General features: G+C 35.8%; 3 protein-coding genes across 3 annotated transcripts in view; 2 read left to right on the top strand and 1 right to left on the bottom strand.

Moving 5' to 3' along the window:
* LOC105219577 (kinesin-like protein KIF14) overlaps window positions 1-11,484 on the top strand; it is a 33,319-nt gene extending 21,835 nt beyond the window's left edge. The window contains exons 2-5 of the mRNA XM_011195821.3: window positions 3,333-3,946; window positions 4,014-4,197; window positions 9,321-9,680; window positions 10,537-11,484. Of these exons, the coding sequence (XP_011194123.1) occupies window positions 3,333-3,946; window positions 4,014-4,197; window positions 9,321-9,680; window positions 10,537-11,373 (1,995 nt within the window). The 3' untranslated portion in view covers window positions 11,374-11,484. The remainder of the gene's footprint in view (window positions 1-3,332; window positions 3,947-4,013; window positions 4,198-9,320; window positions 9,681-10,536) is intronic.
* Window positions 11,485-14,509: 3,025 nt separating this feature from the next.
* LOC105219578 (PI-PLC X domain-containing protein 3) lies at window positions 14,510-15,968 on the bottom strand. The gene is made up of 3 exons (XM_011195822.3): window positions 15,763-15,968; window positions 15,035-15,686; window positions 14,510-14,980 (listed from the first exon to the last, which is right to left on the bottom strand). Exons 1-3 carry the CDS (start codon window positions 15,839-15,841, stop codon window positions 14,764-14,766), a joined length of 948 nt encoding a protein of 315 aa, XP_011194124.1. The 5' UTR covers window positions 15,842-15,968; the 3' UTR covers window positions 14,510-14,763.
* A 1,026-nt stretch (window positions 15,969-16,994) lies between these two features.
* On the top strand, window positions 16,995-19,230 carry LOC105219579 (protein nessun dorma). The gene is made up of 4 exons (XM_011195823.3): window positions 16,995-17,222; window positions 17,280-18,076; window positions 18,131-18,753; window positions 18,815-19,230. Exons 1-4 carry the CDS (start codon window positions 17,078-17,080, stop codon window positions 18,999-19,001), a joined length of 1,752 nt encoding a protein of 583 aa, XP_011194125.1. The 5' UTR covers window positions 16,995-17,077; the 3' UTR covers window positions 19,002-19,230.
* The last annotated feature ends 4,130 nt before the right edge of the window (window positions 19,231-23,360 follow it).

Raw genomic sequence — 23,360 nt, 5'->3', positions numbered from 1 at the left:
AAGAGCGGGGCCTCTAACCCCATTAAAAATCATTCCCAATATGCTACTCACATTTAGGGTATGACCTTTTTGAAGCATTGTGTAAGCCATTTGTTTTCGCAAATTATTACAAAAGAGGGCATTCATTCATTCATTTTAAAAATATAATTTCACTTATAGCATCATTGTTATTTTTTATGATAAAATAAATTCGCTACACAATTCACTACAGGGTTCAGCACCGTTTAGATAAGGTGTATAATAAAATATGCACTTTCGAACAAAGAGCGGTTGGTGGTGCAACTGCAATATATAGGGATCCAGAAGAATCCAAACAACAACTAACAAAGATAGGTTAATTTTTGTACAGAACATCGTGGATCTTTATAAAACATCTCCTTCTTCTTCTTGACTGGCGTAGACACCGCTTACGCGGTTATAGCCGAGACCAAAACAGCGCGCCACGTATCACTCCTTCTGGCAGTTTGGCGCCAGTTGTTTATTCCAAGCGAAGCCAGGTCCCTCTCCACCTATTCCTTCCATCGGAGTGGAGGTCTCCCTCTTCCTCGGCTTCCACCAGCGGGTACTGCATCGAATACTTTCAGAGCTGGAGCACTTTCATCCAATCGAACAATATGACCTAGCCAGCGTAGCCGTCGAATAACACATACAGCTCATCGTTCCATCGTCTGCGGTATTCGCCGTTGCCAATGTTTAAGGGACCATAAATCTTCCGCAAAACCTTTCTCTCGAAAACTCCTAGTGCCGTTTCATCGGATGTTGACATCGTCCACGCTTCTGCACCGTAAAGTAGGACGTGAATGATGAGAGACTTGTAGAGTTTGGTTTTTGTTCGTCGAGAGAGGACTTTACTTTTCAATTGCCAACTTAGTCCATAGTAGCACCTGTTGGCAAGAGTGATTCTGCGTTGGATTTCCAGGCTGACATTGTTATTGCTGTTAATGCTGGTTCCCAGGTAGACGGAATTATTTACAACTTCAAAGTTATGACTGTCAACAGTGACGTGGGAGCCAAGACGCGAATGCGCTGACTGTTTGTTTGACGACAGGAGATATTTCGTCTTGTCCTCGTTCACCACCAGACCCATACGCTTCGCTTCCTTATCCAGTCTGGAAAAAGCAGAACTAACGGCGCGGGTGTTGTTTCCAATGATATCGATATCATCGGCGTACGCCAGTAGCTGTGCACTCTTATAGAAGATTGTACCTTCTCTATTTAGCTCTGCAGCTCGTATTATTTTCTCCAGCATCAGGTTAAAGAAATCACACGAGAGTGAGTCACCTTGTCTGAAACCTCGTCTGGTATCGAACGGTTCGGAGAGGTCCTTCCCGATCCTGACGGAGCTTTTGGTGTTGCTCAACGTCAGCTTACACAGCCGTATTAGTTTTGCGGGGATACCAAATTCAGACATCGCGGCATAAAGGCAGCTCCTTTTCGTGCTGTCGAAAGCAGATTTAAAATCGACAAAGAGATGGTGTGTGTCGATCCTATTTTCACGGGTCTTCTCCAAAATTTGGCGCATGGTGAATATCTGGTCTGTTGTTGATTTTCCAGGTCTAAAGCCACACTGATAAGGTCCAATCAGTTTGTTGACGGTGGGCTTTAGTCTTTCACACAATACGCTCGACAGAACCTTATACGCGATGTTGATGAGGCTTATCCCACGGTAATTGGCGCAAATTGTGGGGTCTCCCTTTTTGTGTATTGGGCAGAGTACACTGAGATTCCAATCGGCATGCTTTCTTCCGACCATATTCTGCAAAGAAGCTGATGCAAGCACCTTATCAGCTCTTCGCCGCCGTATTTGAATAGCTCGGCCGGTAATCCATCGGCCCCCGCCGCCTTATTGTTCTTCAAGCGGGTAATTGCTATTCGAATTTCTTCACGGTCGGGCAATGGAACATCTGCTCCATCGTCGTCGATTGGGGAATTGGGTTCGCCATCTCCTGGTGTTGTACTTTCACTGCCATTCAGGAGGCTGGAGAAGTGTTCCCTCGACAAACTCAGTATACTCTGGTCATCAATAACTAGATCACCTCTGGGGGTCCTACAGGAGTGTGCTCCGGTATTGAAACCTACAGTTAGTCGCCGGATCTTTTCGTAAAATTTTCGAGCATTACCCCTGTCGGCCAGCTTGTCAAGCTCTTCATACTCACGCATTTCGGCCTCTTTCTTTTTTTGTCTGCAAATGCGTCTCGCTTCCCTCTTCAGCTCTCGGTATCTTTCCCATCCCGCTCGTGTTGCGGTCGATCGCAATGTTTTATAAAACATACATATCCAATATTCCATATAAAACTCCTAGAAACCAATTTGATGCGTAGTTTCATATAACCGTTTTTCGGTGGGTTTTTTACGAAGTCTTTATGATTCAGTTGTTCATTGTGATGATGAAAAATTAAATTATTATTTCTAAGAGAGGGAATAAAATAATGAAATAAACTTAAGGATTATTTTTTCGTGGAAGTGTTAATACGTACGAAAACATAAAAAATTATAAATTGATTTTGGATGACCATCAAATGAGGTTGATCGAGACTTTTGACATTTTAGAGTTATTTAAAGAATGTATTGATCGGACATATCGTATACGAATATTTGGCTCTGCATAAGTTCTGTGTAAGGTGGATGCTCCGCGAGCTCACCAACTGACCATGCCACACATCAATGAATAACTTAAGTATTCCCAAATTCTCGAGATCTGAACCCTGTGTCATTTGTACTTCTACTACAATACTGGCATCGAAAAATCTGAAGATCGTTATAGTTTGCCAAAAAAGGTGTTTTTAGTCCGCCAGTTAGCTTATTTATATTTCTCAGGCCGATAAGAAAAAAATGTATGTGTTTATTTTAAGTTATATCTCTGCAGCAAGTCTCATCAATAGACAGTGATTCTAAGAAAACGAGTAATAGCGAAACGACAAGAAGTTTTTATCTCTATTGTCATAAAACACATAAATATGAATCCTAAATACGAAGTTAAATATTAACCTAAATCACATCTGATTCATAATTGTACATATAATTAAAGAAATAAATTTAATTTTTACCAATTTTTTCATGTTATATCTACTTTTTTGATTAAGTATGCGTGCATAAAGTAATAAAGACATGTTTTCTGACAACATCCCTTTAATACAACTCATAGCCGTTGATCGAATTAAACGGCTTTTGAAGGACCAAATACTTAATGATTTCTTTAAGAAGTTTTCATTAATGCCTATTTGCCAATACGGTTAAAATTAAGTAATATTGTTACCTTACTAATGTTGACTTAAGTATTTATGTAAACTTTTACCTATAACAACAAAATTATTTATGTTTCTTTAATTTAGGAAAACCTCGGGGGCAACTCGAAGACGGTTATGCTTGCCACAATTTCGCCAGCCAATATAAATATCGATGAGACTCTAGCCACCTTACGTTACGCTTGTCAAGCTCGTACAATAGTGAATCGGGTCAAAGTGAATGAATCGCCACATGATAAAATAATACGGGAGCTACGTGCAGAAGTGGACCGTCTTAAGTCATTGAGAAATGAATATGAACGCCAACGCCGCTTGTCGGCTAATAGTAATCCAACGCCGAGAAAAATCATTATCGAAACATCAGTTGATGAGAGCGAGGTGGATGCGTTACGACAGCAACTTGCTGAGCGCGAAAGAGAACTGGATAAAGCGCAAAAATCATGGATGCAGCGCTTAAAAGAAGCTGAAGATCAGCGAAAGTCTGAACTACGACTGCTACGTCGTAAGGGGCTGGCCTTAGAATTATCAACAGATCAAAAACATGCGTGTCTTGTAAACTTGACTGCTGATGCCATTTTTAGTAATACACTGTTTTATATATTACCCGAAGGTCAGGTGAAGATAGGTCGTACACGCACCTCATCCTATTGTAGTCAACCGGATATTTTACTCGACGGTCCATTGGTTGCCTATCACCATTGGTATGTTTAGAACATGTTTTAATATTTTTGTGTAATCGCTATCTAATTCTCATTCAATATATTTCAGTATAATCGAAAATAAACATGGCGAACTGTTTATTATCCCGCAAAATGAGGATTTTGAAACCTATCTGAATGGTGATCTTGTGACCGAACGAAAAAAAATATTTCATGGAGACCGTTTAGTAATCGGAGGTACACATTATTTCCGAATATCAAATCCATTTTGCTCCCAGCGAAATAAAAAATTGGTGAGTTTAAGTAAATTACTACAGATTCACAAAAATATATGAATGTGTTGCGTACAAAAAGAAGTGATTTAAAATTATAATCATAGTTGAACTTCCCTAACTCGAATCACCATAACCCACAAAAAACTTCAAGTTCAAGAGATTTGACGTTTATTGCTATTGCTAATTCAAGTTATGGAATTTCAACTGTATTTTTATACTCTCCAACAAAGTTGCTAAGAGTGTATTATAGTTTTGTTCACATAACTGTTGTTTGTAACACCCAAAACTAAACGAGTTAGATGTACATAGGGTTATATATACCAAAGTGATCAGGAAGAAGAGTGGAGTTCAAATCCGGATGTATGTATGTCCGTCCGTCCGTCTGTGCAAGCTGTGACTTGAGTAAAAATTAAGATATATTGATGAAACTTGGCACACATGTTTCTTGGCACCAGGTTGTTTTCGAAAGTTGACCACTGCCATGCCCACAAAATCGCACAAAACCGAAAACACATAAAAGACTCCGCTACTCGGTTATAGCCGAGTCCAAAACAGCGCGCCACGTATCCCTCCTTCTGGCAGTTTGGCGCCAATTGGTTATACCAAGCGAAGTCAGGTCCCTCTCAACCTGGTCCTTCCATCGGAGTGGAGGTCTCCCTCTTCCTCGGCTTCCACCAGCGGGTACTGCATCGAATACTTTCAGAGCTGGAACACTTTCATCCATTCGAACAACATGACCTAGCCAGCGTAGCCGCTGTTTTTTTATTCGCTGGACTATGTCTATGTCGTCGAATAACACATACAGCTCATCGTTCCATCGTCTGCGGTATTCGCCGTTGCCAATGTTTAAGGGACCATAAATATTCCGCAAAACCTTTCTCTCGAAAACTCCTAGTGCCGTCTCATCGGATGTTGACATCGTCCACGCTTCTGCACCGTAAAGTAGGACGTGAATGATGAGAGACTTGTAGAGTTTGGTTTTTGTTCGTCGAGAGAGGACTTTACTTTTCAATTGCCAACTTAGTCCATAGTAACACCTGTTGGCAAGAGTGATTCTGCGTTGGATTTCCAGGCTGAGATTGTTATTGCTGTTAATGCTGGCTCCGCCCACTTATGGCTCAAGAACCATATCTCCGAAACTACTCGACCAATGCAATTCGGTTTGTAATATTTCCGTTGCATCCCAATGATGTGTTATGAAAATAGGCCGAATCGGTTCACAACCACGACTACTTCCTATATACCAGAAATTTGAAGTCGATCTGAATAGTTTACTTTACAATATGTAAAGTAAGGCCCTTATATCAAATATGCGGACCTCGGTGCTTCTATCCTAATATTAGGGTTTCCAACTTTCAATGAACTTTATACCATATATATGACGAATATGTGGGTCAAATTGTGTATTATATAAGATTAATAAAATTAAATAAATAAATTTCGAGTGTATAAAATGTTCGGTCAAAACCAACAACAATTTCGCAAAACTATGATTCAAATCGCTTCTCAAAATTATTTAAATATAGAGTATTGTTCATGTGTGATTCAATAAAATGCAGCTGATCCACTACGCTTCAATCCATACACTTTCTTGTTGCTGTAAGGCTTTTCTATATTGAGCTCTGAAGCAGGTAGCTTTCTGCCTGCGATATTGGCTTATTTATTTGTTCTCTAGCGAACGAAAGACTTTGTCTAATTGTCAATGATATAGGACTTAGTCATAAGAACCTTCAGATGTTATAACAGGTCCAGTATTTTTCGATATTAAATTTTTTGATTTTTTTCGAAGATCAAATTTTGATCCATGAATTTTGACATTGAATTTTTTGAAATGTAGATTATATCCATATTTGGAAAAATATATATTCGAAAATCGGAGAATATAATTTTTACTTATTTATCCAATTCCCAGAAAAAAATCGATTTTGACGTATAGTATTATTCACAAATTTTCTTTTACATCTTGAACAGAAAGTCTACGATTTCATTATACAAATTTCAAGACGCCTCTCTTTTCTCTTTTCTCTTTTTTTTTGAGACATATTATTTACCTAATACATTTCTTGATTAAAATTTAAAAGTTATTTCCTTATAAAAGTAGATATGCAGGTGAAACTATACTAAATATAAAATAGCAACACAAGATCATATAAAACTGCAGACAGAGTGTAGAATTGCGCTGTAATTTGTCTGGATTGATACAATTCCGGACAAAATTCATGCAGCTTGGTACACTTCAGAGTTCCAGAACTGCTGTGACATAAACATTGACCAAATTACGTTAAACGTGTACCTACCACGCTGCAAATTATGAATCATGGGTTAAAAATACGGCCACGACCAAACGTAATTCGTATTCTTAAAATTTCTAACAATAACTGTTTACTACTTGTATCCCTGCTTGGTGTTTGATTTATCTAATAATTCTAAAATTCATCATTTTATATGCACATGTATTTATATTCATAATTATGTATGGGTAAAATATATATGTAAGAATATGAAGCAAATATGTAAACAATAATAAGTCAACTTTATCAACATAGTAATGACCTTCTAGATAAAAAAAATCTGATTATAATATATACACATGAGCACACACATACACTTGTATACATATACGAGTAAAAGATGTGCTAGTTGCTATTTTAGATTTTTTATAAGACACAAAACTCGTAAACACAACCGTAAAACATACATATAACTTTTACAAATACATTAAAAAATGTTTTTGTTTACCTATTCATAATATTTTTTTCCTTTTCTTAAAAAGTTATACTTTTTGGTTATATTTACTATTCAGTTCCAAAAGATACGAGTAATTCAAGATTTCTCGAAATCTTCCTAAATAGACAGAAGATTTCAAACAATAATATGTGTTCACATTCACACGTACACTAGTATGCGCTTTAGACGGCAAATATTCAAGTTTTAATCCCGTTATTAATTAAGAAATACTTTCAACTAACTTAATCTCATATAGAGGTTTTAAAAATATTGTATTTCTACGTATATTTAATTTGGAATCTAAAAATTAATACAAAGTACACCTTTGAGAATCCCCGTGAGCAAGTAAAACTGATTACAAAATAGCTGTCACAAAGGGATTTCATTAGAAAACGATTTAGTATATGTAGATATATGTATTCTGTAATATAGTATAGATAGCTTTTGCGTCCACTTAAATTAGCAAGAATCTTCATGTTAGGAATTATTTATGCACTTTTCCAGAAAATATGTATGTTTATTGTTCTTGTTGTAACGACAGAAAACATTCCCTAATTTTGAGGAATTTTGCCGAGTGACAGTCCGTCACTTTTCAGTTAGGCAGATCCGACCGTGAGAACGGAAAATATACATGTATGTCGAAGAGATCGATAACGATGTATCAGCTTGTAGAAAATAAAATACTAATTTCTAACTTAATATGGGTTAGGCTAGGTACGAAGGCAGTTTCCTTGGAAAGGGAAACCCACTTAGACTATTCAGAGCAGTCCTTTGTGATACCGTAAAATTCAACCCTCTCACTATTACTCGACAAAGCGCTTAGATTCTACCACAAATTTGCAAAGGTTTTTAACTTCTGTATCCGCTAATTCGCGGGGGTGCCCAAAAAAGTGAGATCCAAGAATTTTTGTCTATATCTCGCAAAGGCGGGGCATTCCACAAGGAAATGCTGGGAGGATTCTACATCACCTTCTTCTAGGCAACTTTTGCAGCTAGCATCAGGTAAATTTTTTTAATTTGACCGCGTGTATCCCGATGGGACAATGGCCAGTTAGAACTCCATAACTTGGGAAAAATTGACCTTGTTTAGGGCAAAGAGTTCCCTTGACCTCTCGCGATTTATTTGGGCCATTGAGACCCATTCATCCAGAAGCAAGTTGCAAGAGGACAGCGGCGCTCCTACTTGTTCCCATTCCACTGTAAGTGAGACCGAAGTGCCTAGCCTAGCAAGCTCATCAGCCTTGCAGTTTCTGCAATTCAACTGTGGCCAGGCACCTAAACTTTTATGATTGCGAAGTGTTCCGATGCAACTGATAGCGAGGCAATCCTTTACCAGCTTGGAACGCACAGTCATTGAGCTTAAGGCTAATAGTGCCGCCCTACTATCTGAGATCGTCACCTCTCTGAAAGCTGATGCACACCGCTGCAACCTCTATGGCAGCCACTTCCGCTTGAAAAACGCTACAGTAGTCCGAAAGCCTGAAGCTGAAGTTGATGAGAAATTCCCGACAATAAAATCCTCCCCCAACCTTCCCCGCTAATCCGTAACGAAGCTTACCACGCCTCTCCTCCAGCGACTCCTACCCACCCAACCCTCTCTTGAAGGTATAAGAGCAGAGAAGAAACCGCCAGGGTAGGGCTCGTCGACATGATGGTAGTCCATTAGCCTCGGAATGAAGTCGAAGCGCCGGAGGATACTAGAGTGCCCGGGCACGCACTCTCTTATATACCCGGCCTCTCTCAGCCTGATAGTAGTTTTCGCGGCCATACACCTTCCGGATATGTCCACGGGTGCTATATGCAGTAGGGAATTCAGAGCCAAAGTCGGTGTGGTCCGTAGCGCACCACACACAGCCGCCCGCTACACACTCACTAGCTTTTTGGTTAGTGAAGTCTTTTGGTATTAACTGCACCCATCGACGCAGAGGAGCATCCGGTATTTTGTATCTCCTGGTAAAATGAACTAGCTCAGTCTTGCTAGGATATATAGAAAGACCGTTGTCCAAAGCCCAACTCGTTATGACATTAAGATAACTTTGAGTCATTTCTGATAGCCTTCTCTATCCATGAGACAACTATGAGTAAGGCTGTGTCCACTAACCTGCCTTTACAGTAAGTGTGCTACGCATTAGACAAAATGAAATAATAAGATGAATATGACTACAACTAATGTTAGTGCTGTATTATTAATTGTTTTTGTAACTACATTTTTTCCATAATTAAACAAACAAAAAAGTTTTTAACTAAAATAAACATAATAAAACATAAGGAAATTTTTAAAATAAGTTAGTTCACTAACTCTGCGCAAGTCAATTATGGAGTTATGCGACATATAAATATTTCTTTTTAAATTTGCACAAAAGCATACCTTAAAAATATATAATTAATTGAATTGTATTATTTGCTTTGAACAGGTGGTCGATTTTCAAATGGCTCATGAAGAAATTTTACACAAACAGGAAGAGAAACTTCGACGCGAATTGGAAGAGGAAAAACGTGCAGCTCTGTCGCGCATAGAATTTGAACGTGCCGAGAATGAACGGAATTTTAATGAACGCATGCAAAAGCTTGAATTGGAACAGTTAAAATATAAATGTAATAGAGAAATACTGGAAACTGAACGAAAAGCTTTTCAAGAAGAAGCACAAAATAATACAAACCAAACTCCTGTAATTACACCTTATACGCCAACTTTCAAATCAAATTTACTGGATGACATCAATAATATTATGCAGAATCCCAGTGATAAGAGTCTGCATAAAACACAGCTAATGGTATGTATGCCTATACTTAATATATATATATATATATATATATATATAGATATGATTATATACATAATATACATCATTATATATATATTATACTCGTATGTACTATAGATGATTTCTTCATTTAACGTACTGTAATAGGTTTTATAGCTAAAATTGTCTGATAATACTGTTATCCACGGCAACTAGCAGACTCGCGGTATATATTTTAATGTATTTGTTTAGGTCTAAATTAACATTGTTTGAATGCAAACAAATTGATATTAATGTCAGCAGACGAAATTATTTCATCTCAATGTAGAATATCCGAATTGTTGATTATAAAAATGAGCATGCGCAGATACAAATTTTAGAACAATGTTATGTCCAGCAGGAGTCTTGTATTCAACAACTATGTCTAGCTTACCTTCTACACAATTGTTATATATAACTTCTGCAAGCTCCTTTAATTGCATTTTATATCGCATGTGGGTACTGGCCTTAGTATACTTGAAAACGTAAAATCATCCATGTTTTTACATTTTTTAGAAGCATTGGGTTCGGTTTAACTTAACTAACTCGAATCACCACAATCCATAAAAAAAACTTCGAGTTAGAGAGACTTCATTAAAAGATACAATTTTTCGAAAAGCTTTAAAGCTTTCTTTAATATAATGGTGCAATATTTTTTCTTCCGACAACTCAATTGTCCCAAGTAAAGCATATGAAATTGAAAGATTTTATTGCTTTAAAGTCAACCTTCTCGGCTGTATAATTAAAAAATTAGTTTATACTATTTTATTTGAACTGCTGATAAATTTCCATATTATTCAAAAAAAGTGTTCGTTACCACTTTAACCAAACGACTTTTTATTTTTAGGTAAAGGAAGCAACGCAACGGTGCCGTAGTTTGGGTATGCAGATAGAGTTTCGACACTCACAAGTACTTGACGAATTCGGCATATTTCATACCGTTGTCCTATTGCATGACAAACCACTTCAACGTAAAGCAGAATGGCCCATTGCGAGGCTCAGTGTCTGGCTTGATATGGTGCGTAACAATGATGACTTAACTAGCGACAATCTGTTCAATTGCGTAGATATGAATTGGGAGCCAATGGAAAGTGATGACTGCGCAACATTAAACGATTCACTGAACTCCAGTCGAATTTCACTCAATTTAAGTGTTGTTAAGGACGCTTTGTTGAAAAAGCCAATAAATAAACTACACTTATTCAACACATCTTCGCATTCACCATCGCCTATTAAAGCGTCGTCTTTAATAAGTGATGAATGCTACGTGCAGTCATCGTTACCGGGTAGATTCATCACGAAGAAGGTGTTGCAGTACGACGATTGTATTGACTCATCGGCAAGAAACACACAGAATATATCGGAAAACTTTACCACAAATAATACTACTTCGAACTCTAATAATTTAAGAAGTGATTTTAACACATTGGCCCTAATGCATCTACGTGATATGGAGCGTTCCACTTCACGTTTAAGATTGCTATGTAATCGCTTTAATAATGAGCAGGAAAATTTACCAAATGAAATCTCTAGTGAGGAGCAGCAACGTTTTCGAGAATCATTAATAGAAATTGAGAAAATTATGCATGGTATGCGTACTTACCTTGATCGAAGTGAGCACGTTGAGGGTGGTGAAGTAGCGGCAACTAAAATGCCAAAGGCTGTACGTTTTCTCATAGATTAGTATTTAGACAAATATTATGTTTTAATATCCTTTTATTAGTAAAATCTGTGTATTATATATTCGTCATGTTTAACCCTTCGAATATAACTGTTGAATACATATTTTTTATATTTTGAACAAATTAATAAATAATGTTATTTTATTTAATAAAAAATATTAAATGGTTTCATTCAATTATTGTAGTAGTTACATATGGGTATGTGGTCCCATTGAAATAATCTTTCCGAACATTCCATAATAATATTTACATTTTAGCAATATTGATTTTTATTATAAAAATATTTCGAAGTCTATTTGATTTACGTAGTTTTAAATTTGCCGAAATTGAAACTGGTGATGTGAGTCCAAACTTTTTAGCGCTAGTGTATATGTGAAAAACTATTTCTTAAAAGCTTATACGTTCCCCACGATACAGATTGGATCAGAGCAGTTCTGTACTTTGCATATATGGTTATACACCTTATATAAGAATTTTCAGAATTCTAGTGGACTTTATCTACGTCTTAGCAAAATTAAGTAAACATATGATCTTGGACATGCTACTTCAGCCTAGTGCTGAAAATATATTAAATTCGCCTTTGAATTATGTCAGTTTTTAATGTTTTTGCTGGTATAACGATTACCCAGACCCTGTTTGAACCGGTAAACATTAATCTAGTTGTCCTGGAGGTAATCTACCTGTAGGCCCAGGAGGTATTTCGAGCTATTTCGATAGGATCGGATCAATCGGGACAGGGGTGTTAGATGAGTCAAGAGAGGGAGTCAAAGATGGAGTCCATTGTGAAAGGCCTTAGAGGCCTATCTGCATGCGAAGTCTGGTCGGCGTATTCTTCGATGTCGGAGTTATGCAACTGGGAGGCGGTTTGATTCCAGTAAATGACTCCAGGATTGATTTCGACGAAAGCACCCCAGCAGAAACCAGTAGAATAGCGACCTCATTATGTAAGTGTTCTTCAGGTGACATCAAGAGGTATCCTGTGATTGTCCAGAGTGCAGTATTCTAATACGTATTTATTTTTCTCAGTTGCGTCCCACTGCATCATTTTTAAATTAAGATTAATCCTTGTTTCTTTAATTTTGATATAGTTTTTATTGTAAATTTTGTAGCTAGGCTTTAAGTTACATAAATTAATAGCTTTCAAAGCTATAAAGCGTGAAAGCATGAACTAAGGCATACTTTAGTTGAATGCCGAAAGTAAATGAAATAAGTCCAGACTTTGTCCTTACAAATTGCAAGGGTATAAAATGATCGACTGCTTTCGTTAACGCAATATGCAATGCACAATATTCGTAAACGGCATTGCATTATTTTAGGCAAAGTATTGAATTTCATGTGCATGAGTTGTCAAATTGTGCATGAATTTTATTTTACATGCATTGCAGTAAAAAGAAACGAATGAAATAATTAATATAGAAAAAAAGTAAGGAGAGGTTAAGTTCGGGCGCAACCGAACATTTTACACTCTCGCAATTTATTGCTATATTTTTATTACGATAACACACAATTTGGCCCATATATTCGGCATAAAGTCCAATAGAAAAACGAAAATCATCATATGTAGTATATAGGCTGAGGTAATTATAGATTATATGCTCATTTAATTTGGCTAAGATATTTCACATATTAACCGATTTATAAGCTATTAAGACCAATAAGCACGTATTTTTGAAAATCCTATAATTGGGTATATGAGAGCTAGGTGAAGTTATGACCTGATTTTAACAATTTCTGGCACAGAGACACACTATTAGAAGAAAAAGATTTCCTCTGCATTAAATTAAGATATCTCAGAGATTTACCGATATTTTCGGTGAAAAATTACCATAAGGCACTGAGTTCTTCATATTCGATATCCGGGGCATTGAAAAGTTATAGTCCGATTTCGACAATTTTTTCACAAGTGATACCACATATCATATCATACAGTATTTGTGCAAAGTTTTATTTCGCTATCTTCATTGGTTCCTTATGTATATAAAGAGAATGAATAAGATGAAATTCAAAATTGAGTTATATGGAAAGTAGTCGTGGTTGTGAACCGATTTCATCCATTTTCCACACGTGTCATCAGGGTGTCAAGAAAATATTATATAGCGAATTTCATTGAAATCTGTCGAGTAGTTCCTGAGATATGGTTTTTGACCCATAAGTGGGCGATGCCATGCCCATTTTCCCATTTTGTAAAAAAATGTGAGTGTAGCTTCTTTCTGCTATTTTTGCTGTAAAAGTTAGTTTTCTGACGCTTGTCGTAAGTGAGTTAACTCACTTTTAGTAATTTTAAACCTAACCTTTGTATGGGAGGTGGGCGTGGTTATTATCCGATTTCAACTATTTTCATGATGTATGGTGGAGTACGTAAGGGAACCTAATGCAGAAAGTTTGGTTTATACAGTTTAATTGGTTTGCGAGATATATACAAAAAACTGGGGGCCCACTTCCCCAAAAAAATTAATCCAAATATTGCCCTTACTAGAACGATCCTTTGTAGCAAACTTTTTTTCTTTTATAACTTTATTTATGGCTTAGTTATGGCACTTTATGTGTTTTCGGTTTTGCCCTCGAAAGCAACCCTCTCACGGTCCCAAGGAACATGTGTGCCAAGTTTCGTCGAGATATAGTCGGATTTTGACTCGTCTCGTCACCCTGATCATTTTGATATATATACCCCATATCTAACTCGTTTAGTTTTGGGTGTTACAAACAACCGTTATGTGAACAAAACTATATTACTCTCTTAGCAACTTTTGAGAGTATAAAAAGAAATACTTATCAAAATTTGGGTCCCGGTGATGAATATTAATATACATATTATTATTGAAATATGTTAATTTAAGAATTGATTATTAAAATTTAATTGTTATTCCAATATATTTTAATTTGAAGTAATTAAAAATGGGAGTTTCTTGAAGTTTATTCCAAACAAAGAATTTTCTAACGCACTCAATAACAAACCCGTGATACAAGTCATACTCGCACACTTAACTGACATCACAAAAATGAGTTCCGAACTCAGAACGTGTTTCCTCCTATAAAGTCATGACAAAAGTTAACAGCTTGCTAAAATTATAAGCAAGAAGTGAAGTCGTTGGTCAATTTATTCGTAAAGGGGAAGAGGGGATTAAGAATTAAAGAAGGAATTTTTTTTTCAAGTTGTAAAAAATTCAACTATAAATTTATTCTAATATATAGTAAAAGTTTGCAATTTGTATCTTAGTTTATGTTGTTAAAATAAAGCTTTTTCCAGTATTACTTATATGTTTATAATCCATACATTTACAAAAATATTACGGGTGCACTTTAAGTTTGTGCGTACAAAATAACATTCCTAAATACTAAACATTACATCTATTCGGCTATTTATGATTGTACATCAGGATACAACTCTAGCTTTAACTATCACCGATTTTTGACTGATTTTCAATTTTATAATTAAGTCCGATAACCATTTTACAGAATAGTCCATTATCTAAACTAGTAAAATCTGTAATAAACACATTTGTTGTAGGCTGTTCATGATCCACAAATGGTCCAGGAGTTTGTTCTTCAATCCACGGCTTCAACCTTTCGTTGACTTTTTTCGCAGTTTTGCGTAAAGAGGAAAAAAATCTGAAATAGCCTTGGTTTTAATCTCATGTTTTCATTTTATATCATAATAACCACCTCAGCGTTATGTACTTTCCGGAAGGTGTTAATACACATTGTGAGACAAATCCCTGGGAAGGTTTTCTGGATTGTAGAGATTTTTGAAGATATGTTTCTAGCTTTTTAATGGAAGTTACATTTGGCCATGGAGTCGGCCAAGCATTACTAGGCCAAAATTCTTTTGGCAATGGCAACGGACAACGACGATAAATCAAAAATATTTGTTTATCCAATGCACTGCACCTATTCAAAGTAAAGTCAGTTATGGCTCCATCAGTTCTGGTGTACAGCAGGGGGTCAAATAATTGCAGTAAAAGGTTCTGTAGTTGCGAATGTTGTGATATATTTATATCGTAAAAATGCTGGAAGTCCAATATGCAAACTTCTCCCTTATTTGAAAGTAAAAAGTGTTTGAGTTCTTCCAGTGGTTCAAAAATTTCCATAGCAAAGAGCCCATGTGCAAAATAGAATTTATCGTTTTTTTGGCATACTCGCAAATCAAAATAACGCACACCTAACAACAATTGTTCCACAATACTGGAAGACTGTGTCTTCGCCCAACGTCTGACACAGCAAGGGAAAAAGATATTCAGACACCTCGTGGACCGTTCGGCATCTGGAGCTGGCTTTGCTCCAGATTTTATGCCATATGACATTGTATCATGAGAACCTTATTTGTCCAAATAATAAAAGTAAACTATATTACTGAAAATACGTGTGTGTAAATTTGAAATCATGATTTATACCGGGTATTGCAAGATTAATGATTGGCAAATTACGCAGCTCATTTGGCAGTGATGTCATCCATTGGCCGTTATTATCCATAGTTTCTTTTTGTATTAGGGCTCTTCTTCCACTTATATCAAATAACTACTACTTTTTAATGCATCGTATCACAAGAATAAGCATAATAATGTAAACACAATAAAACTCATAAGATTGACAAAATTTTATCGATAATTACGAATTTTAATTTAAATAATAATATTATATGGGGTTTGCAATCCTAAGTGTGTGCCTAAAGAAGGGTTAAAGTAGTTTTTTACGATATCGGGAAAATCATGTGTGCCTAAAGAAGGATTAAAGTAGTTTTTTACGATATCTGGAAAATCATTTCTTAATTACCAAATATCTCTATTAAAGTTGCTATTAGTTTTAAAGGTAAAGTTAAAACCACGATTGGAAACGCTTGGATAAGTATAATCGTTCATACATTAATGAGTTGGCGATCAACAGCTTTTGTTCATGTTTTATAATTAAAAATGTTTACATTGATAATAGTGCAGGTCTCCAGGTCATCTTGGAGACATATTTATATATTTATGCTCACTGCCAAAATGCTTCATGACACTTGATATCTGTCAACATGGTTATTGTGCATATAAACAAAATAGTGTAAAAATTAAATATATTCGTAATCTGGAGATCCTCCTCTTTCCAACTTGGACGCAATTTCCTCTTATAATTTTGGACGCAGTTTTGCTTACCACACTCCAATTACTTAAAAAAGCCGTCCCTTTAAAATATTCCTTGAAATCCAGAGGTAAAATCTCGTCGACAAAAGAAAGTACTCTTATAATGAGTGTGTTGGATAAAGTATTTGAATTAATTGGCACATAAATTTATATTATAATTCGTATACCGTTTAGATAACTCCCTAAGAATTTGGGAATACACAGTATATCTATTAAATTTTCAAAATTGCTAATATTAGCAATTGGTTGGCAATAATTAAATAGTAAAGTTGGCAAAAGAAAGTACTCTTATAATGAGTGTGTTGGATAAAGTATTTGAATTAATTGGCACATAAATTTATATTATAATTCATATACCGTTTAGATAACTCCCTAAGAATTTGGGAATACACAGTATATCTATTAAATTTTCAAAATTGCTAATATTAGCAATTGGTTGGCAATAATTATTAACTGTGTAGATGCCTGTGCATAAAGTTTCTAATAATTATCGATAATTTTGAAATTAACTTATTGTGGTTGGCAACGACGTGTCTTTTTGAATTTTTATTCAAGATTTTCATTTTCAACATTTGAAATTTGTGCAATGGAAGTTTACGAATTTGATAAATGTTTGCTTGACCGCTTGGAAGAGTCTATGAGTGTTTTATCTTGGAAAGATGAAGTTATACCCGCTTCACAAGTTCGGTCCGAGTGGTCATATTATATTGAACTTCAGATTGAACCAGCAGGTGAATAATTAGTACCTAATTGTATGTCCACATTTATAAAGGCGGTTTTTAAAATAGGTTGGCAAGGACTGTGGAAGATTCCTCGAGTGATATGCGAAGAATTATGTATTAGATATCCAACTGTGGTTTTTGGTTACGTTGAGCAAGTTATTTTCAAGGATTTAAAGGCTATATTCATTATACAAGCTGTTCAGGATGAAGACGTTCACTTGCCGGAAAAACACGAAGTTTTCTTGGAGGATCTATGGCCTACGAAAGAGCAAGAAAACTCCGAATTGAACATAGAACGAACTGCTGATTGTGTTGATCGTTTAAGGTTTTTCTATACTCATGTTTGGATGCCGTGGGACAACGATAATGACGACGACCTTAATTGGGTAGAAAAACATTTGGAGACACGTATTCGATTTTGCTATGACTTGCGTAAACGAACAATGAAAAAAACATTGGCGGCACATATACGGAAATTGCTTACAGAATCCAAATATTTACAACAACGACGAGAATATCTTGAATTAGGACTTACAGACGAAGACGAAGGGGACCCGGAAGAAACTATGAGTAAAACAGAAGTAACTGATTTAATGAGGTTGCATTTGCGCCTGGCTATGATTCGTAATGAAATTGAATTATTGGAAAACCCGGAAATGAGAAGAATTTTTCAAGAAATAAAATTTCCAGAAGAAAAATATTTCATTGACAATGAGCAAAATGACATATCTAGCGAAAGAAAACTTGGACGAATTTATTTCGTAATGATGCCATGTACACTTGATCAACAAATATATTTTATGCAAATTGCCAAGAAAAGCATTCCAAAAGACGCTTTGGTTCAACACGTTCCTACATTACAGGTACATTCTTCATTTCTCAATTCAATCAAAAATTAAAATTAATTTATTTTTAAGGAAATTTTAAGCACCTGTAGTAAATATGACTGTATTTATCTTTCACCTGGACGTCATACTGTAAAATTTTTGGAAAATATGGCCGATTGCGGTAGAATTTGTGGTCTTACTACGGATAAAGAGAAGGTCACAAGCTCATCGGCTTACTTCACTAATGAAAATGTTTCAATAACGTCATCAGATGAAGAAAGCGTTCTCTTTGTTTTCGAAAGATCATTTACTATTGAAAACGTGGTTTTAGATTGTCGCAACGTACAAACGGGAATTTTAGTAAAAAGTGGTACATTGCGCCTACGTAATTGCATTTTGATTGGCAATGGGAAAACGAGTACTCAGCAGGGCATTATTTGTCATAAAGGAACATCTGTTATTCTTGATAAGTGCATCGTAGAACGATTTGCAACAGGTGTAACAGTGTTGAATGAGGCATTATTACAGTTACAAAATTCAAATATATTGAGTTGTAAAATTGGAATAGATTTGAACGCTCACTCAAAGTGCCACTTTGATAATTCTAAAATCATTAACTCTTTTAATAATGCAATATATGTGTCAACAGTGTTCAAACCGCAAACCATCAAAACCAAATATACAATATTAAACAATTTGAAAGAGTGGGAAAGGTAAGTAATGAGTTGGATTTTGTTTGGTTTTTAATAATACGGTTACTTCATTTTTTAATAGATACTTTGACACAATTGCACCATTCCATGGAGAATGCGAATTTAAAGGTTGTAAAGCCAATGTCTTTGTCCAAAATATATGCAATATGCTTATTTCAAGAGAAACATTGAATGTTTTAAGAGCTAACGGAAGCCCTATTAGTAAGGATCATACGGCAAATCTGGAAGATGCCATCAAGTCATATTAGAACAATGACACTAATATTAAATCTACCTACTTTTTAATCGACACAAATTATAATTATAGTTAATATTTAATAAATATTTGCCTTAACTCTTATTTACATCAAAATATTACATTTTTGTAAAATTTAATCTGCACGAGAGAATTATTTATACGAACATACACTTGCGCAAAAAATAATAGTTGTGCACAGATTTTACTTAATAATTTTAAAGTGTTTGTATGTAAAACAATTGTGTTTTAGTTATACTAGGGTTTTACGTAATTCTACTGAATTATGTGCAAAATCTTTCATTGACTTTTAAACTAATTTTTTTTTTCATAATAAGAAATATCATTGATCAAAATAATAGTATTACACATTTGGTTAAATTGAAACAAAAATTCAAGTTTGGTCATTGGACTGCACCAATTCTTGTGTTCAGTGGCAATAATTTTCCTCTTCTGTATGTCGACCTTCCGTAAAAGAGGAGTTGTGCTGACCTCGAGTCCCAGTAGGAAAGTGTTCACTATTCAATGCCGAATTGTCCAATTTTTGGCGATTATCAAACAGTTTCTCATAGATGAGCCAAAGTTTTTTGTCTGATTTTATCGTTTTAAAACTATAGGTAAAAGGTTTTACGATATTGGCAGAGAATCTGAGCGTTCTTCCTTCATCATCCATTTTTTTTTTTACCATCCGACGCTCTACATCGGTACATTGACTTCTACGACCCATTCTAAATAATTTCTTGTTTTCAGTTCATGGTGTTCAAAGAAAAATAAAATTTCAAACACTCCAATACTACATTGATACGCAAAATATCCAAATGGAGGAAATCGGATTATTACCACCCCCTCCAATACAAAGGTTATGTTGAAATCTACTAAAAATGCTTTAATTCAGTAAGGAAAATACTAGATACCGTAAATTTCATTATAAAGGAGGTATGGAAGAGCTGCACTCAAATTGGTATACAAAATTTTAAATGGGCGTGGCCCATTTGACCCACTTATGGGTCAAAAATCATCTCTCCGAAACTACTCGACCAATATATGTAAATGAAATTTGGTTTGTGTTATTTTCCTTGAATCACAATGACATTTTTTGAAAATAGGCCAAATCAGTTCAGATCCACGCCTAATTCCTATATACCAGAACTTTGAAGACGATCTAGTTTACTTTACATGATATAAAGTAGACACTAATGAACATAACTTTGCATAAATACTGCAATTATAGTGTGGCTTCGCTCTTCTAAAAATCGTCGAATTCGGACCATAAGGCCCCATATATCGAACATGAGGACCTCAGTGCTTCTAATTTTTTTTTACCGAAAATATAGATAAGTCTCTCAGATATTTCGAAGAAATTCAGAGGGAATATCTTTCTTTTAATAATATGTCTCCGTGCCTAAAATACGTGAAATCGGGTCATAACTTCACCTAACTCCCATATACCTAATATTAGGGTTTCTAACTTTCAATGGACTTTATACCATATATATGACTAATAGTGGGTTAAATTATGAGTTATATTAATAAAATTAAATAAATAAATTGCGAGAGTATAAAATGTTCGATTACACCCGAACTTAGCCATTCCTCACTTGTTTTTTTTTTTACTTTTTTACTTACACCTATTTTATTGACGCAGCAAATTTTATTAAACAATGCTGCCATGGATTGGCTAAGCGTTATAGAGAACGCAATAGTGTTATCCAGTAATTCAAAAGAACCGACAGCACTAATAGTGCAACCATATTGTAACGGATTTCCAAAATATGTCGTTTACGCTGAAACTCTACCCTGAGTTCGATCACTGGATTGTCAAATAAAAGTCACACTTTAATGGCTATACACTAATCTTTATTTCTAAATCCTTATAACTTAACACTTTATTACTCAATACTCTACTTTACAACTCTAACTTAAAACTTGTTTACACTTTACTCGACAACTCTCTCCTTAGAATTGTCCTCACTTGATAACTCTCTTATCAGAACTGTGTCATGCTGCCAGTCCGGCAGCCCTTATATAGTCGATTGTAAGCGATACATCGATATATCTGGCAAATTATCGATTTCGACTGTCAATTCTAGTTTGTTCTGGTACAATTTTCGTTCGTAAGTCTGATCGTCCCGATTAGACATACTTCCAGAACCAAAAGCTTAGATTTTCTGCCTCTAATCTCGTCTTCGGAATAGTCTATTCCGTTGTTTCCTGGACAGAAGGTCGATAAGCCAGGAACATGGATATCTGGGTATCCTCTGTACTTGTGGTGGTATCTGTCCACCAGCTTCCTTAAATGCTCTTCCAAATATCGGATGGATAGTTCCACCATGCAATCGGACTGTGGATGGAATCCAACTGCAAGTGTTTTCTGGACACATAGCTTCTGGTACATCTCCCAACATTTGATGTCCACGTCCGCCATCCCGTCAGTCTCTTTACTACTACACCTCTGTACTGACCAACAGAACACTCCTGTTTCCTGATTTACTGGTAGGTAATGGATCAGCTACAACCATGGCGAATCTTTCAAATGGCGGTCCCAAACTGTACTGCTTCTTCTGACCAGAACTCTTTAGCTGCAATGCACTATCTCATTGATTGACGACAACCAACCCAATAAAATTGATTCTTCAATTTTCGCTGGCTTTCCTGATTCTCAAGGATCCTCGGTTGAGACCTTTGTGCATCTCTTTGCGAACTTTATGTAATCTTTCATTATGAAAGATCGGGAGATTTGTCCTTCTTTACTTTTCCAGTGTGTGATATAATTTCCAATGGCATACTAGACTATGACTCTTCCAACATGCTACATAGACGACTACAAAATTGCGACTGCTGTTCTTTGAACTCTGACAATTTTAATGTCTTCGCCGACATCTGTGACGAAATCTCTGATAATGCAGTTCCTTTTCCTCTATTTTGGTTGTCGATTCCTCTAACAGCGATTCGAAAACAAATTCGTCCACGTTGATGTTTTCTTCTTCAATTGTCTCTCGCAATCGGGCTTGCAATTAGGATTTCAAACCATTCGTTGCTAATCCTCGTTGTTCCAATTCCCTTTTTGTCAATACCACTTCTGACACCAATTGTAACGGATTTCCAAAATCCGTCATTAACGCTGAAATTCTACCCTGGCGTATAACGCCATCAAAATGGTTGGGGGAACCCTTCAATATTTGAAATTCTTGAAATTCTTCTCTTCCAAATTCTTGTGGAACCATCTTGCTAATTAATTGCATTTCACATTTCATTTCATCAACGTTTCCTTCCCTAATAATTAATGGAAGTAATTTTTTCATTACCCCCAAATCAACTAAATTCATAGCATCTAATTAGAATTGGTATACCATTTTAAACTTCTAAAATACTTTTTTGGTTTCCAAAATTAGGACAGTGATGAAATAGATCTGTTCTTTGATCAAGAAATATCCGTCCCAAAGTGTGAATAATTTTTGAAAAGCTAAGTCTGTTTTGTGTCTGTTTTCTCCAGAAAACAGGAGAATCGCAAGGTAACAATCTATCATCAAATTTTTTACGAGTTGTGCATAAGCCAATTTGCAAGCCTTTATCTCTTAATTACATCTACATCTTCACATAAATCTTTTAAAAAATCATCTATCTTTTCTGGTTTAGCCATTCCCGAAAAATAAGCTATGATAAAAAGTGTTTTTCCTGGAAGCCCAACAAGAGACCCAAGTATAGGCCACAGCACTCTGGACTATCAAACAATTGAAGGCCATCTATACGAATATCTATTAAAAAACGGTTGTTTGTAACACCCAAAACTAAACGATTTAGATATAGGGTTATATATACCAAAGTGATCAGAGTGAAGAGTGGAGTTCAAATCCGAATGTCTGTCTGTCCGTCCGTCCGTCCGTCTGCGCAAGCTGTAACTTGAGTAAAAATTAAGATATCTTGATGAAACTTGGCACACTTATTTCTTGGCACCATAGGAAGGTTGCTTTCGAAAATGAGCAAAATCTGACCACTGCCACGCCCACAAAATGGCGAAAACCGAAAACACATAAAGTGCCATAACTAAGCCATAAATAAAGCTATGGAAATAAAATTTGGTATGAAGGATCACACTATGAAGGGGCATATTTGGATGTATTTTTTTTGGGGAAGTGGGCGTGGCCCCGCCCCCAAATAGGTTTTTGTATATATCTCGCAAACCAATAGAGCTATATAAACCAAACTCGCTGCAGTCGTTTTTTTAGCCATTTCCTTATACAGTCCAAAAATGACAGAAATCGGATAATAACCACGCCCCCCTCCCATACAAAGGTTAGGTTGAAAATGACTAAAAGTGGGTTAACTCACTAACCAAAAACATCAGAAACACTAAATTTCACATAAGAAATGG

This window comes from Zeugodacus cucurbitae, chromosome 3 (genome assembly GCF_028554725.1).
Source record: "Zeugodacus cucurbitae isolate PBARC_wt_2022May chromosome 3, idZeuCucr1.2, whole genome shotgun sequence".
Classification (NCBI taxonomy): Eukaryota; Metazoa; Arthropoda; class Insecta; order Diptera; family Tephritidae; genus Zeugodacus; species Zeugodacus cucurbitae.
Note: the sequence above shows the minus strand (reverse complement) of the source record. Positions and strands in the feature narration are given on the sequence as shown.